Source organism: Lipotes vexillifer, unplaced genomic scaffold, assembly GCF_000442215.2.
Source record: "Lipotes vexillifer unplaced genomic scaffold, Lipotes_vexillifer_v1.1 scaffold230, whole genome shotgun sequence".
NCBI classification, from domain to species: Eukaryota; Metazoa; Chordata; class Mammalia; order Artiodactyla; family Lipotidae; genus Lipotes; species Lipotes vexillifer.
In genome coordinates, this window is record NW_006775143.1 from 6,345,659 (window position 1) to 6,364,223 (window position 18,565).

An 18,565-nucleotide genomic window follows, 5' to 3' on the forward strand; every position below is an offset into this window, starting at 1 on the left:
AGTATTCCTGGTTAGGTTTATATTTTTAAACACTTATTTAAATGAGTGTTTACATTCATTCAAAATTCTTTCACAAAGTTACCAGCTGTAAAATATTTTGATGCCCAGATAATTTCTTCTTGTAACACATAACTGCATCACACAGCAGCACAGCTTATTTTATTTGAAAGTAAACACAAACCTATTGAAATGTTAGTCGTTTTTCTAGTTCATTAAGTTTTTCACCATAATCTTTTCAATATGCTTGCCACAGATCTTACTATGGTTTGATTCTCTATGGTTTCCATTCAGGAGGAATATAGGTTACACATTGAATTTATAGAGCTATGCCCCACATCTATAAAGAAGCAAGCTCTCAACCATTTTACTTGCACATATGGCCCTCTTGGCATATGTCTCATTTTCCCACTTCAGAGAGAGACATGGGCATGAGAAATATTTTATTTTCTCCTTTAATAGAAGGAAAAGTGCAAGCACAATGATAAGTGGCAACTTTTTAGCCTGCCCTCAGCATCCAGAGACAATGGTGCCCAGTCCCCATCTGGTAACGCAGTTGATACTCTGCCACTGGGCTATGGTAGCTAACTGTTGCCATGTGGGAATGCTGTCTCTATGTGGCCAATGTTTCAAGAAAGCCAGAAATCGGGATTTTTGTGTAAATCTCCTGATTTTTTTCATGTAGGCAGCTAATGAAATTATGAATATAGGTAACTAATAAAAACAAAATGTTTAACACTGTCAGAGCCAAAGTTTTGCAGATCCAAAACAACACATCCAAGGGCAAAGTTCAAAATTAAAGACAAATTTTACATTTAACCCTTATTACCAATCTTATGGCATACTTCTTTATTATCCCCATTTTACAAATGAGAAAACAGACTCTGCAAGAGCTTAAGTTACTTGTACAAGGTCATGAAGATAGTGAGTCATGAAGGGTGGGGGGTGAGATTTGAATCCTCAAAGGAGTCTGCCTCCAAAGCCCAAGTTCCTAACCACCTGTTCTATGCAAACATATAAGGCAGATACACACAAGTACATATAAGGCAGATAAGAAAGTTCTGTGCTGATCTGTCCTTATATCCACATGAAAAATGGTAGAACCCGAAGGTAAATAAACAGATAAACAAATGGACAAACAAGAGTGGACCGGGTCTGACCGATCCAGAACACAACAGGACTACATTTGCTCTCATTCTATATTTGATATTTTCCCTGACACTGCCCAAGTTGGCATTAGCCTTTTTCAATTACATTAAAATGGGATTCATAATGAGCTTCTCGACATTTACATAACGAAAACTCCAGCGTTTTTCAGAGGAAGAGACTACTGCAGGTTTGCCAGAAGACTTGGTATGCATATATATATATTTACTCATGCAAATGTTTGAAAATGTTTGAGCTATACTTTAGTCTTTATTAGAATCACAGAGAAAAGGCACTCTGAATAAAACCATTTAAAATACTATCTACTGACTTGGAGCACTTTTAGGCCTTTATAAGGGTTGACTAGATTTTAAACTGTATTCCTAACCTATTCAAATCTGTTTACAACTAGTTCTCTGACAAAACACTGCAACACTCTCTCCCACAGGTCTTTAACTTACGTAAGATAGGTGCCTCTGGTGTTGATGTTCATCATCAAATCCACTTTCTTTGTAGGTGTTTCCAATGTGTTGGTCAAGCTAATAGCACTGGCATTATTCACCAGAATATCAATTCCTGTAATCAAATAATCAACTTCTTAGTAATGTAATTTAGACTTTATAACAAAAAGAAATAAAGAACATTTACTCTATATAGTTGAAGCCCGAGTTCACAAATACTTCTTTTAGATAATGACTGACCAGTACACCAATGCAAGACTCAGTATGTGTGTCAAAACAGCACCCAAATGATTTTCACTGGCACATGGAGACCATCACCAGGGCTCCACAGGAAACTGCAAGGAAGCTTAGTCCTTAGTGGTTTGTAGCTCCCGTCCTTATCTGTTCTCTTACTTCCTGGTCTTCCCTCCTTGTCTCCAAGAACCTTAGGTCAATTTCCTTAAAGTTTCCCCCCCCCCATCATCTTTCCAAGGCCTGTTTCCCTTCCAAGTACACCAGTCTCCCTCCTCTCAAAGGCCCTTACTTAAATGGAAGAGCTCCTTTCTGGTCTTGGGAACTGGGAAAAGAGAAATGACCTAGAGTTTAAATTCCAGGCAAATCATGAAAATAGATCAGGTTTGTTTTGGTAACTTATACATAAAATAAATTTAGAATGATTATTTCTGCATAGTCTATCCAGTCCTTATCTATATGTAACATTTATGGTTACAAGCTTAAATAATGTTAAATGAAAATGGTAAAATACAAAAAGCATCTCAAACCCATCTCTGCATTTCTACATGGCCTTCATAATTCTTTTCCTTTAAATTGAAGTACAGCTGATTTACAATGTTGTGTTAGTTTCTGCTGTGCAGCAAAGTGACTCAGTTATACATATATATACATTCTTTTTTATATTCTTTTCCATTATAGTTTATCTCAGGATACTGAATATAGTTCCCTGTGCGATACAGTTGGACCTTGTTGTTTATACATTCTATTCAATATATGTAATAGCTTGCATCTACTAACCCCAAACTCCCCATCCATCCCTCCCCCATCCCCCTCCCCCTTGGCAACCACAGGTCTGTTCTTTATGTCTGTTAGTCTGTTTCTGTTTCGTAGATAAGTTCATTTGTGTCATATTTTAGATTCCACATATAAGTAATATCATATGGTATTTGTCTCTTTCTGACTTATTTCACTTAGTATGATCATCTCTAGCTGCATACATTCTTTCTAAAGAGCATTTAATATTCTATCAAATAGATATATGACAATTTCTACTGCTGGGGTTAGACAGTTGCCTTAAACGTCTTTTATTATTCTCTTAATTTTGCTTTGTCCTTCTCTCACAATATGTGGAAAATGGTTTAAATAAGGTTAGTTATACTTACAACATATTAGTCATAAACTCCCTTTCTTCATTTATAGTAACATTATAAAATTTTGATCACGTCCTCATTCCTCAATTTCCATATTCTTTAGCACAGAGTTTGCACTACTAATGTTTTCTTAAAACGTGTCCTTAGAATAACTTTGGATTCAACTATATTACATTTTATAGCTTCGTTATAACAAAACTCAAACTCAAGTAAATCACCTGTATATATTGGACAAGTTTCACGTCCTGTGACTACCAGCTTTCCAGAATAAACAAAATGATGATGGTCTGCCTTCACAAGTGGCAAAGACCAGTGAGAGGAATTTTTAAATCCATGACATGCTTCTCAATTCACAAAACTAGATATTGCTCAATCTCATCACTAAGAGATAATCACTGAGGGGCTACTCTGTATAAGGCATGCTGCTAGGGCCTAAGAGACAAGGGAGATAATATTCACTAAAGAAAAAGCCAGGTGGGAGCAAAGCAAATTGAGTGTGCGTCTGGGTGAGATGCTGGACTGATGGGTGTGCAAACCACCTGTGTAGAATTACCCTAATTAAGGCGATGAAGCTAATGAGGGTTGATCCAATCAATGGATTCCAACCTTTATTGACTTCATCTCTCACTATGTGATAATAAGTGACAGCTATGTTAGCAGAGCAAACATCTGGGCCCAAAAGCAAAAGAAAGTAGATGAGGAATGAAGATATACTGACTGGGAAAACTGTATTTGACTTGCCAGTGATAAAGAGAAAAAAAACTGGGTCCAATTAAGAGATATCTTAAAATTTCTGAACTCAGATGGGCCAAATTAAAGTGGATCAGGGAACGATGGTGGGAAATGATAAAGAAAAGGCATATACGTATGCCTGCTGCAAAAGAAAAAGGTGGCAGGAAAGATTACATCTGTGGTTTATGAAATAGCATAATTTACTCAAGGCCTGAAACACTCTGAAAATGAGGGAAGGCAAGGTGATAGGGAGTACCATGTGGCAGAGGCCCCCCAGGGCACAGGTCAGAAAGAATCATCCACTGTGCAGGACTTTGTTAGGGATAATTCCCCAGCAGAGAGAAATATCAGGGCAAAGGCAGAGTGTTCCCTAAAAGGCAGACTTCAAAGGCCTACAAAACTCCAAACCAGACCATATCAGTAGCAACTACAGTATGGAACTAAAACCAAACGAGCAAAATATAAAGACTTGGGAGATCTGTGGGAAAAAAACACAGAGGAAAAAAAGAGCAGGCTATTAATCATCTCATAAATGTGGCATCCATCCTGATTAGGAGACAGCAGAAGCTGAGATGCTGAACAGAGCTCACTGAAGAATTAAGAATTAAGATTCTGCATTGTTATGCCAGAAAAACAGAAGTTAATGGGCAAATGGAAAGCAAAACACTTTAAATACCTCAAAGTGGATCCTAAGGAGGAGGGAAGGAAATGTTAGGATAAATTCCAAAATAAAGGTAACTCCACCACCAATTTGTAAATTTAGCAAGATGATAGAAATGTTTCAGGGCTTCCCTGGTGGCGCAGTAGTTAAGAATCCGCCTGCCAAGGCAGGGGACACGGGTTTGAGCCCTGGTCCAGGAAGATCCCACATGCCGTGGAGCAACTAAGCCCATGCGCCACAACTACTGAGCCTGCACTCTAGAGCCCGCGAGCTACAGCTACTGAGACCGCATGCCACAACTACTAAAGCCTGCATGCCTAGAGCCGGTGCTCCACAACAAGAGAAACCACGGCAATGAGAAGCCCAGGCACTACAACGAAGAGTAGCCCCTGCTCGCTGCAAATAAAGAAAGCCCCCACACAGCTAAGACCCAACACAGTCAAAAATAAAATTAATTAATTAAAAAAAAAAAAAGAAGTGTTTCAGATGCCCATCTCAACAACAGGTAGCAAAATACATTGGGAGATTTTTTTCCCCAAAGATATGAAAAGCATACCTACTTAATTGAAGATTTCTAGCAACTGAGCTGTTCTAGGACATGAAGCCCAAATCAATAATATGGATCCACTGGCTTCTAAAGAAACAAAAACCAAGATTTGCTTTTGTCCTTACCATTTTCTCTGTCTACTCCTGGAAAAGTAGATCACATGATAGACAAAGCTGAATTAATCCAACATTGAAGATGCTGAAGGAATGATACCAGGTTCAGTGGAAGACAATCTAAGCTACAGTGGCTAAAAAAATGCAGACCATCCATGCACCTGAGTGAACCTCCTTAGCTGGGACAAAATAGAGTTAGAAAATTGGAGAGGATAGATTTCTGGGTCTTAATTCTTCCAAGAAAAAGATTTCAGTTTGGCTCTTTAAATTCTGTGGCAACAACAGGAGAAGAAATCAATCTGTGAGACTTCAGTTTATTCTGGAGTATCTCAACTCTGGAAAGTGGAGCTGCTTCACATTTTGACACTCAGGAACAAATTTTTGGACTATGCTGTCATTAGTACGTAATATGTAAATCTTTCTGGTGAACCAGATTAGACAATGCAGCTAGAATTCAAGACAGGAAGTTAATAGGTGGGTGAAAACTATTATATATAAGACAGATAAACAACAAGGTCCTAACTGTAAGGGAACTATAGTCAATATCCTGTGATAAACCATAATGGAAAACAATATTAAAAAAAGAATGTATACATGTGTATAACTGAGTCACTGTGCTGGACAGCAGAGATTGGCACAACTTTGTAAATCAACTATACTTCAATTAAGAAAAATAAAATTTAAAAAATAAAACTGAAAATAAAAGGGGAGACTTCCCTGGTGGCACAGTGGTTAAGAATCCGCCTGCCAATGCAGGGGACACGGGGTCGAACCCTGGTCCAGGAAGACCCCACATGCCGTGAAGCAGCTAAGCTTGTGCACCACGACTACCGAGCCTGTGCTCTAGAGCCCGTGAGCCATAACTACTGAATCCTGCATGCTCTAGGGCGCAACTACTGAGTCCATGTGCTGCAACTACTGAAGCACACGTGCCTAGAGCCTGTGCTCCACAACAAGAGAAGCCACTGCAATGAGAAGCCCGTGCACCACAACAAAGAGTAGCCCCCCTGCTCGCCGCAACTAGAGAAAGCCCGCGTGCAGTAATGAACACCCAACACAGCCAAAAAATTTAAAAAAAATTTTTTAAGTTTAAAATAATTAAATTTAAAAAAATAATAAATGGGGGGTGAATTTTGGGCCTATATAGTATGGTCTTGAGTATCTTTAACTAATGTCCATCTTGACTCATTTCAGAGGTTTCTTGGGACAATACCAGACAACAGCTGAACTGCTGATGTTCTCTAACAAACTACAGGACAGAAATAAAGATCGAGAAAGGGCTCAGACAAAGCTGGTAGCAGCTCTCCCCAATATTCTGATGATCTCATTCTCCAAGAAGAATAAACTTGCCCTCAGTTGATAAACCCAATGGATCAACAGAAAGAAATAAAACTGGATGAATACAGAGAAAGGAAAAGCTCCAGTCTTCCACCCTTACCCACCTTATCCCTTAATTCCTCCCTAAAAATGAATGGCTAAACTAATTAGGTTAAGTCCTAATTGGCACTAATTGCACACTTTCACTAGTAGGTGAAGTCACTTTAGATAAAAGGTTCTGCACATGAATGTGGCTCCCCCTCCTTCCTCTTTCATATTTGCAGCCCGATGAGTAAGGAAAAAAAAAAAACCCAGTAATTCTGCATTCTCTCTCCTCTTCTCTCAGGGGCATTCACATTACTTTGGGAAAGGCTGCCAACCAGGAGTAAGATTTTGGATTTAAAAGAAGAGGCCCCATTTGAGCCAAAGCTTTATGCTCCAGTCCTGAATAACACAGCACTCCACATTGGGAGTTATAAGCACGAGCCTTGCTAACAATAAAGCATTAACCTTGTTTCCCATTGGGCAATATCCTTTGAATGTACATATAGTCTCTGGAATATTATAGGGAGAGAGTGGTAATACGGCAGGATCTGGACATGGCTACGTGCCTTGCTATAATGCCATCAAAGTCTCAGTTCAACTCCCAACACTTGCCTCTAGCAGCTTATGAACCAATTGGGGACAAAAAAGAAACACTAAGATCTAAAGTCATACAAGATGAGGATCAAAGGAATGTTTTTGGAATTCAGAGAAAGAAAAATGTACACTTCTGATTAGTTGGCATAGTCAGGAAACTGGGTTCGTGAAGGAGATGAGATTAAAGCACAAAAAGGTAGGATTTCAAAAGACAAAGAAGGGAACATTTCAGGAAGGATCAGAGGTGGAGGAGTGGGCACTGGAGGAGCCTCAGGAATAGGAACAACAAAAGCTGAGAGACAAAAAAATTCAAGGTAAGGAAATGGATGTAAACAATTTTGGCTGAAGTAGGGAGTTTACATAGGGGTGTAGAAGAAAGATGAAACCAAAACAAGCCTCTTAACACCAGAACGTGAAAGATCTTGAATGCCAATAGGTTATCTGCACTTTATTCAATAAATATTAAAAAGTCATCAAATGATGGTTACATGAACTGGGGAGAGACAAGTGGATGGGATCTGGGGAACCACTTGGCTAGATGTATGTTATTGTCAAGGTCTTAACTTTATTTTGGATGGTAAATTTGTTATACTATCCAAAATGATTTTTAGGAGAATCGGGAAGATGGCGGAAGAGTAAGACGCAGAGATCACCTTCCTCCCCACAGATACACCAGAAATACATCTACACGTGGAACAACTCCTACAGAACACCTACTGAACGCCGGCAGAAGACCTCAGACTTCCCAAAAGGCAAGAAACTCCCCACGTGCCTGGGTAGGGCAAAAGAAAAAAGAAAAAACAGAGACAAAAGAATAGGGACCGAACCTGCACGGGTGGGAGGCAGCTGTGAAGGAGGAAAACTTTCCACACACTAGGAAGACCCTTCGCGGGCGGAGACTGCGGGTGTTAGAGGGAGAAAGCTTCGGAGCCGCGGAGGAGGGCGCAGCAACGGGGGTGCGGAGGGAAAGGCGGAGAGATTCCCGCGCAGAGGTTCGGTGCTGACCGGCACTCACCAGCTCGAGAGGCTTGTCTGCTCACCCGCCGGGGCGGTTGGGGCGGTTGGGGCGGGCGGGGCTGGGAGCTGAGGCTCTGGCTTCGGTCGGAGTGCAGGGAGAGGACTGGGGTTGGCGGCGGGAACACAGCCTGCAGGGGGTTAGTGCAGCACGGTTACCCGGGAGGGAGTCCGGGGAAAAGTCTAGACCTGCCGATGAGGCAAGAGACTTTTTCTTCCCTCTTTGTTTCCTGGTGCGCGAGGAGAGGGGATTAAGAGCACTGCTTAAAGGAGCTCCAGAGACGGGCGTGAGCCGCGGCTAAAAGCGCGGACCCCAGAGACGGGCATGAGACGCTAAGGCTGCTGCTGCCGCCACCAAGAAGCCTGTGTGCGAGCACAGGTCACTCTCCATACCTCCCTTCCGGGGAGCCCGTGCAGCCCACCACTGCCAGTGTCCCGGGATACAGGGACAATTTCCCCGGGAGAACGCACGGCGCGCCTCAGGCTGGTGCAACATCCTGTTGGCCTCTGCCGCCGCAGGCTCGCCCCACATCCGCACCCCTCCCTCCCCCCAAAATGAGTGAGCCAGAGCCCCCAAAGCAGCTGCTCCTTTAACCCCGTCCTGTCTGAGCGAAGAACAGATGCCCTCCGGTGACCTACACAAAGAGGCGGGGCCAAATCCAAAGCTGAGCCCCCGGAGCTGTGCGAACAAAGAAGAGAAAAGGGAAATCTCTCCCAGCAGCCTCAGAAGCAGCGGATTAAAGCTCCACAATCAACTTCATGAATACATGAATAGACAACGAATCATCCCAAATTGAGGAGGTGGACTTTGAGAGCAAGATTTATTATTTTTTCCCCTTTTCCTCTTTTTGTGAGTGTGTATGTGTATGCTTCTGTGTGAGATTTTGTCTGTACACCTTTGCTTTCACCATTTGTCCTAGGGGTCTATCCATCCGTTTTTTTTTTCTTTAAAAAAATTTTTTTCTTAATAATTATTTTTTATTTTAATAACTTTATTTTATCTTACTTTATTTTATTTTATTCTCTTCCTTCCTCCCTTCCTCCCTTGTTCCCATTCTCTCTCTCTCCTTCCTCCCTCTCTCTCACTCTCTCTCTCTTTCTCTTTCTCTCTTTCTTTGTTTCTTCTCCTTTTTATTCTGAGCCATGTGGATGAAAGGCTCTTGGTGCTGCAGCCAGGAGTCAGTGCTGTGCCTCTGAGGTGGGAGAGCCAACTTCAGGACACAGGTGCACAAGAGACCTCCCAGCTCCACATAATATCAAATGGCAAAAATCTCCCAGAGATCTCCATCTCAACACCAGCACTCAGCTGCACTCAACAACCAGCACGCTACAGTGCTGGACATCCTATGCCAAACAACTAGCAAGACAGGAACACAACCTCACCCATTGGCAGAGAGGCTGCCTAAAAGCATAATAAGTCCACAGACACCCCAAAACACACCACCAGACATGGACCTGCCCACCAGAAAGATAAGATCCAGCCTTATCCACCAGAACACAGGCACTAGTCCCCTCCACCAGGAAGCCTACACAACCCACTGAACCAACTATAGCCACTGGGGTCAGACACCAAAAACAACAGGAACTACGAACCTGCAGCCTGCGAAAAGGAGACCCCAAACACAGTAAGATAAGCAAAATGAGAAGACAGAAAAACACACAGCAGATGACAGAGCAAGATTAAAACCCACCAGACCTAACAAATGAAGAGGGAATAGGCAGTCTACCTGAAAAAGAATTCAGAATAATGATAGTAAAGATGATGCAAAATCTTGGAAATAGAACAGACAAAATGCAAGAAACATTTAACAAGGACCTAGAAGAACTAAAGATGAAACAAGCAACAATGAACAACACAATAAATAAAATGAAAAATACTCCAGATGGGATCAATAGCAGAATAACTGAGGCAGAAGAACGGAGAAGTGACCTGGAAGATAAAATAGTGGAAATAACTACTGCAGAGCAGAAGAAAGAAGAAAGAATGAAAACAACTGAGGACAGTCTCAGAGACCTCTGGGACAACAATAAATGCACCAACATTTGAATTACAGGGGTTCCAGAAGAAGAAGAGAAAAAGAAAGGGACTGAGAAAATATTTGAAGAGATTATAGTTGAAAACTTCCCTAATATGGGAAAGGAAATAGTTAATCAAGTCCAGGAAGCACAGAGAGTCCCATACAGGATAAATCCAAGGAGAAATACGCCAAGACACATATTAAGCAAACTATCAAAAATTAAATACAAAGAAAACATATTAAAAGCAGCAAGGGAAAAACAACAAATAACACACAAGGGAATCCCCATAAGGTTAACAGCTGATCTCTCAGCAGAAACTCTACAAGCCAGAAGGGAGTGGCAGGACATACTGAAAGTGATGAAGGAGAAAAACCTGCAACCAAGATTACTCTACCCAGCAAGGATCTCATTCAGATTTGATGGAGAAATTAAAACCTTTACAGACAAGCAAAAGCAAGAGAGTTCAGCACCACCAAACCGGCTTTACAACAAATGCTAAAGGAACTTCTCTAGGCAAGAAACACAAGAGAAGAAAAAGACCTACAATAACAAATCCAAAACAAGTAAGAAAATGGGAATAGGAACAGACATATTGATAATTACCTTAAATGTAAATGGATTAAATGCTCCCATCAAAAGACACAGACTGGCTGAATGGATACAAAATCAAGACCCATATATATGTTGTCTACAAGAGACCCACTTCAGACCTAGAGACACATACAGACTGAAAGTAAGGGGATGTAAAAAGATATTCCATGCAAATGGAAACCAAAAGAAAGCTGGAGTAGCAATTCTCATATCAGACAAAATAGACTTTAAAATAAAGACTATTAGAAGAGATAAAGAAGGACACTACATAATGATCAAGGGATCCATCCAAGAAGAAGATATAACAATTGTAAATATTTATGCACCCAACATAGGAGCACCTCAATGCAGAAGGCAAATACTAACAGCCATAAAAGGGGAAATCGAAAGTAACATATTCATAGTAGAGGACTTTAACACCCCACTTTCACCAATGGACAGATCATCCAAAATGAAAATAAATAAGGAAACACAAGCTTTAAATGATACAAAAACAAGATGGACTTAATTGATATTTATAGGACATTCCATTCAAGAACAACAGAATACACATTTTTCTCAAGTGCTCATGGAACATTCTCCAGGATAGATCATATCTTGGGTCACAAATCAAGGCTTGGTAAATTTAAGAAAATTGAAATTGTATCAATATCTTTTCCGATCACAACACTATGAGACTAGATATCAATTACAGGGAAAGATCTGTAAAAAATACAAACCCATGGAGGCTAAACAATACACTACTTAATAACGAAGTGATCACAGAAGAAATCAAAGAGGAAATTAAAAATTACCTAGAAACTAATGACAATGGAGACACGACGACCCAAAACCTATGGGATGCAACAAAAGCAGTTCTAAGAGGGAAGTTTATAGCAATACAAGCCCACCTTAAGAAGCAGGAAACATCTCGAATAAACAACCTAACCTTGCACCTCAAGCAATTAGAGAAAGAAGAACAAAAAAACCCCAGAGTTAGCAGAAGGAAAGAAATCATAAAAATCAGATCAGAAATAAATGAAAAAGAAATGAAGGAAACAATAGCAAAGATCAATAAAACTAAAAGCTGGTTCTTTGAGAAGATAAACAAAATAGATAAACCATTAGCCAGACTCATCAAGAAAAAAAGGGAGAAGACTCAAATCAATAGAATCAGAAATGAAAAAGGAGAAGTAACAACTGACACTGCAGAAATACAAAAAATCATGAGGGATTACTACAAGCAACTCTATGCCAATAAAATGGACAATCTGGAAGAAATGGACAAATTCTTAGAAATGCACAAACTGCCAAGACTGAATCAGGAAGAAATAGAAAATATGAACAGACCAATCACAAACACTGAAATTGAAACTGTGATTAAAAATCTTCCAACAAACAAAAGCCCAGGACCAGATGGCTTCACAGGCGAATTCTATCAAACATTTAGAGAAGAGCTAACACCTATCCTTCTCAAACTCTTCCAAAATATAGCAGAGGGAGGAACACTCCCAAACTCATTCTACGAGGCCACCATCACCTTGATACCAAAACCAGACAAGGATGTCACAAAGAAAGAAAACTACAGGCCAATATCACTGATGAACATAGATGCAAAAATCCTCAACAAAATACTAGCAAACAGAATCCAACAGCACATTAAAAGGATCATCCACCATGATCAAGTGGTGTTTATTCCAGGAATGCAAGGATTCTTCAATATATGCAAATCAATCAACGTGATACACCATATTAACAAATTGAAGAATAAAAACCATATGATCATCTCAATAGATGCAGAGAAAGCTTTCGACAAAATTCAGCACCCATTTATTATAAAAACCCTGCCGAAAGTAGGCATAGAGGGAACTTCCCTCAACATAATAAAGGCCATATATGACAAACCCACAGCCAACTTTGTCCTCAATGGTGAAAAACTGAAACCATTTCCACTAAGATCAGGAACAAGACAAGGTTGCCCACTCTCACCACTCTTATTCAACATAGTTTTGGAAGTTTTAGCCACAGCAATCAGAGAAGAAAAGGAAATAAAAGGAATCCAAATCAGAAAAGAAGAAGTAAAGCTGTCACTGTTTGCAGATGACATGATACTATACATAGAGAATCCTAAAGATGCTACCAGAAAACTACTAGACCTAATCAATGAATTTGGTAAAGTAGCAGGATACCAAATTAATGCACAGAAATCTCTGGCATTCCTATACACTAATGATGAAAAATCTGAAAGTGAAATTAAAAAAAACACTCCCATTTACCACTGCAAGAAAACAAATAAAATATCTAGGAATAAACCTACCTAAGGTGACAAAAGACCTGTATGCAGAAAATTATAAACACTGATGAAAGAAATTAAAGATGATACAAACAGATGGAGAGATATACCATGTTCTTGGATTGGAAGAATCAACATTGTGAAAATGACTCTACTTCCCAAAGCAATCTATAGATTCAATGCAATCCCTATCAAACTACCACTGGCATTTTTCACAGAACTAGAACAAAAAATTTCACAATTTGTATGGAAACACAAAAGACCCCGAATAGCCAAAGCAATCTTGAGAACAAAAAATGGAGCTGGAGGAATCAGGCTGCCTGACTTCAGACTATACTACAAAGCTACAGTAATCAAGACAGTATGGTACTGGCACAAAAACAGAAAGATAGATCAATGGAATAGGATAGAAAGCCCAGAGATAAACCCATGCACATATGGTCACCTTATCTTTGATAAAGGTGGCAGGAATATACAGTGGAGAAAGGACAGCCTCTTCAATAAGTGGTGCTGGGAAAATTGGACAGGTACATGTAAAAGTATGAGATTAGATCACTCCCTAACACCATACACAAAAATAAGCTCTCAAAATGGATTAAAGACCTAAATGTAAGGCCAGAAACTATCAAACTCTTAGAGGAAAACATAGGCAGAACACTCTGACATAAATCACAGCAAGATCCTTTTTTACCCACCTCCTAGAAAAATGGAAATAGAAGCAAAAATAAACAAATGGGACCTAATGAAACTTAAAAGCTTTTGCACAGCAAAGGAAACCATAAACAAGACCAAAAGACAACCTTCAGAATGGGAGAAAATATTTGCAAGTGAAGCAACTGACAAAGGATTAATCTCCAATATTTACAAGCAGCTCATGCAGCTCAATAACAAAAAAACAAACAACCCAATCCAAAAATGGGCAGAAGACCTAAATAGACATTTCTCCAAAGAAGATATACAGACTGCCAACAAACACATGAAAGAATGCTGAACATCATTAATCATTAGAGAAATGCAAATCAAAACTACAATGAGATATCATCTCACACCAGTCAGAATGGCCATCATCAAAAAATCTAGAAACAATAAATGCTGGAGAGGGTGTGGAGAAAAAGGAACACTCTTGCACTGCTGGTGGGAATATGAATTGGTTCAGCCACTATGGAGAACAGTATGGAGGTTCCTTAAAAAACTACAAATAGAACTACCATATGACCCAGCAATCCCACTACTGGGCATATACCCTGAGAAAACCATAATTTAAAAAGAGTTAGGGGGATTCCCTGGTGGCGCAGTGGTTTAGAATCCACCTGCCGATGCAGGGGACACGGGTTTGTGCCCCAGTCTGGGAGGGTCCCACATGCTGCGGAGTGGCTGGGCCTGTGAGCCATAGCCGCTAGGCCTGTGCATCCGGAGCCTGCGCCCCGCGATGGGAGGGGCCATGGCAGTGAGAGGCCCGCATATCCCAAAAAAAAAAAAAAGGGTCATATACCACAATGTTCATTGCAGCTGTATTTACAATAGCCCGGAGATGGAAACAACCTAAGTGTCCATCATCGGCTGAATGGAAAAAGATGTGGCACATATATACATTGGAATATTACTCAGCCATAAAAAGAAACGAAATTGAGCTATTTGTAATGAGGTGGATAGACCCAGAGTCTGTCATACAGTGTGAAGTAAGTCAGAAAGAGAAAGACAAATACCGTATGCTAACACATATATATGGAATTTAAGGGAAAAAAAATGTCATGAAGAACCTAGGGGTAAGGAATAACGACACAGATCTACTAGAGAACGGACTTAAGGATATGGGGAGGGGGAAGGCTAAGTTGTGACAAAGCGAGAGAGAGGCATGGACATATATACACTACCAAATATAAGGTAGATAGCTAGTGGGAAGCAGCCGCATAGCACAGGGAGATCAGCTCGGTGCTTTATGACTGCCTAGAGGGGTGGGATAGGGAGGATGGGAGGGAGGGAGACGCAAGAGGGAGGAGATATGGGAACATATGTATATGTATACCTGATTCACTTTGTTATAAAGCAGAAACTAACACACCATTGTAAAGCAATTATACTCCAATAAAGATGTAAAAAGAAAAAAATGAGAAAAAAAAGATTTTTAATAATTATTCAATTAGTCATCAGATGATTTTAAGCTGTGCTTCTATATGAACAAATACCCATTTCTGGTTATACTCAAAAAGACTCAGTAAAAAATAATCAAAAGAAAATTAAATATAAAATTATAGTTACACCTATACTTTACCAATATTCAATAATTATATCAGAATGAAGGCTCTACCTCCAAATTTCTCAACTGCTTTCTCCACTGCACTGCTGATTTGCTGTTCATCTCTCACATCAACAACACATGGCAAGGCCTTTCCTCCAGCTGCTTTGACTACAAAGGATAAACAAAGAAACATTAAAGCATTCAAATATTAAACCTTTCATCAATATCAACCCTCTGACCCAAGAGTCAAAAGAAAAAAGTACCCCATTTTCAGAAAATCAATATAAATAACTGTCTTATAACTACTAGCAACTCTGCCCTACAGTAGGACAGACTGATGAATCCATATCCAGCTGCAGACTAGCTAGGCCAACTCTATTAAAAAACCAAAACGGAAGGTAATTTTTAAAAATGCTATTAAAATGGGGAAGGTAATTTAAAAGACCTTTATTATGGAAAATTTCCAAAAGTCTACAAAAATATAAAGAATAGTATAATGAACTATCATGAATCCATCTCCTATCTTCAATGATTGATAATGTTTTGCCAGTTATTTAATTTATCTACCCCCAATTCCATTTTGTTTTTTGCTGGTGTATTTCAAAACAAACCTCAGGCATCATTTCACTCATAATTTCTTCATATGTATTCCCCTAGCATAACCACAATACTATTAACGTAACTAACGAAACTAGCAATGTCAACTGAAGCTGAAATTTAAGTCGTTACTCCTGGCACAGTGCCTTGAATATAAGCACTCAATAGCTATTTGTGAACTGCAAATACTAAAATAATGACTTATGAATTATGCAGAGAACAAGTAACATGGAGTACTTTTTCAAAGTGTTCACACCATCCACCTCTCAAATTCTTTCCTCTACTTCCACTCCTCTACTCTCTGCTCCCATCCAAGAACCACTGCCCTCATGAGACATGATATTTAACGGGAGCCTCTCCCATCACTTAAAAGTGCTGGGGAGAAAAATGGTTCCCAAACACTGCTCTAAGGTGACAAAATATTTCTTTAACCAGATAAAATTATTTTTAGGGTAGACTTCAGATAGATATAATTAAACTTTCCAGCAAATTCTCTATGTATTGAAACTCACTTTCTTCAGCAGCACTATAGATTGTGCCTGCAAGTTTGGGGTGTGCCTGGGCGGTCTTTGCAGCAATGACTATATTTGCTCCATCCTTTGCTGCTTTCAAAGCAATAGCTTTGCCAATGCCACGGCTCGCGCCTGTGATGAAGACAGTACATCCTGCTAGCTTCCTACAACAGAACAAATGTGACCTTATTAGAAAGCTCAGTGTTTTTATTTACTTACCAGTTTCAGGAATTCATGCACATGGTCACAAAACATGTTTCCTCCTCTATCAAACATTCTATAAACCCTCCTCCCTCCCCATCTGATAGCTAATAACTCTACTTTACTCCCGTTGTACAATGATTTACAAATTATTACAACTGCAGCGGCCGGATTTGCCGTGACTTGGCAAACAAAATCTGCTCAAATGAGAAGTAAATCTTAAAGAGAAATGAAGAATTAATAAACTACATAAACGTATTTTTCCTACAGAAAATGTGCTAACAAAGCTTATTCTTGAAAAATTTTTAAAAAGAGCTTATTTTTGAGTGGTGGGATTATGAATAAATTATATCATATTCTTTATATTCTTCAGGATTTTTCAAATTTTCTTCAATGAATACATACCACTTAAAAGGAATTATGTAAGAGCTAATAATTTTTTAACAGATGCTCATCATTGCTTATAATAGCCAGAGTGGAAACAACATAAATGTCCATCAACTGATGAATAGAAAAATAAAATGTAATATATACATAATACAATGGGATATATTCAGCAATAAAAAGGAATGAAGTACTGATCTATGCTACATGGCTGAACCTTGAAAACATTATGCTAGTTGAGTCACAAAGGACCTCATATTGTATGATTCCATTTATATGAAATGTCCAGAACAGGCAAACCTATAGAGACACAAGGATTAATGTTTGCCTAGGACTGGGGGTGGGGGATTTGGGGGTTGACAGCTGAGGGGTATGGGGTTTCTTTTGGAGATGATGAAAATATTTTAAAATTGATTGTGGTGATAGTTGCACAACTCTGTGAATATACTAAAAATATATAATATACCACTTAATTGTATACTTTAAATGGGTAAATTGTGTGGTGTGTGAATTACATCTCAGTAATGCTGTTAAATAAACAAACGTAGAAAGCTGGCAAAGAAATCAGGGTATTGTTCAAAAGATTCTCTGATCCAAATGTACTGAGGAAAGTTCTCTGTGTCCATTAATTTTTTTATATCTACCCACCTTAACTTTTAACCTTCTAATTATTCAGTTGTTAGATGAGAAGAAAACCTGTATAAAGTCAGATAACAGTGAGGGAAACCTACTTTCTTGTTTACTTTCTAAAGGCAAATAAAAAGCTTGTTTAAGGAGAAGGATGGAGAGGACAGCAAAAGTGACAATGACAAAGAGAAAAAGGGGCAGTAACCAGAGACGGGGTAACAGATAAGTAGACTTGTTAACAAAAGAACATAAAGCTCTTGCCAAGATCTGGAGGATTACAGTCTAGAAGCAAATTAAGAGGTAAAAGTGGGAGGATTTCAAAATAAGGAATAAATGGTTTAGCAAGAAAGAAGGGGAGTGGAGAAGTGAAGAAGAGACAGAGGTGTTAACTATTTTTAGTGAAGTAGCAAACACACAAAAAGCATATAAACTAATGTGTATAGTTTGAAGAACAAAATAAGTACCAAGAAATAGAAATAGAATATTACCAACGCCCCAGAAGCCACCTGTCTATTCCTCTCTAACTATCCTTCTTCTTCCTCCCGACCCACAAAGTGACAACTATTTTATTTATTATACAGCAGGTTCGTATTAGTTATCTATTTTATACATTTTAGTGTATCTATGTCAATCCCAATCTCCCAATTCATCCCACCACCATCACCCCCACTCCACTTTCCCCCTTTGTCTATATGTCTGTTCTCTACATCTGTGTCTCTATTTATGCCTTGCAAACCGGTTCATCTGTAACATTTTTCTAGATTCCACATATATGCGTTAATATATGGTATTTGTTTATCTCTTTCAGACTTACTTCACTCTGTATGACAGTCTCTAGGTCCAGCCACGTCTCTACAAATGACCTAATTTTATTCCTTTTTATGGCTGAGTAATATTCCATTGTATATATGTACCACATCTTCTTTATCCATTCATCTGTTGATGGGCATTTAGGTTGCCTCCATGACTTGGCAAATTGTAGCGCTGCAAAGAACATTGGGGCACATGTGTCTTTCTTTTTTTTTTAAATGAGCTAACTTTTTAAAATAAATTTACTTATCTACTTATTTCTGGCTGTGTTGGGTCTTTGTTGCTGTGCATGGGCTTTCTCTAGTTGCGGCGAGTGGGGCTA

At 39.3% G+C, this 18,565-nt stretch overlaps 1 protein-coding gene across 1 annotated transcript in view; it reads right to left on the minus strand.

Moving 5' to 3' along the window:
* HSDL2 (hydroxysteroid dehydrogenase like 2) overlaps positions 1 to 16,379 on the minus strand; it is a 64,398-nt gene extending 48,019 nt beyond the window's left edge. Inside the window, exons 1-3 of the mRNA XM_007449766.1 lie at positions 16,222 to 16,379; positions 15,182 to 15,280; positions 1,605 to 1,719 (exon numbers count right to left, since the gene is read on the minus strand). Coding sequence (XP_007449828.1) covers positions 1,605 to 1,639 — 35 coding nt within the window. The 5' untranslated portion in view covers positions 1,640 to 1,719; positions 15,182 to 15,280; positions 16,222 to 16,379. The remainder of the gene's footprint in view (positions 1 to 1,604; positions 1,720 to 15,181; positions 15,281 to 16,221) is intronic.
* Between the last annotated feature and the right edge of the window lie 2,186 nt (positions 16,380 to 18,565).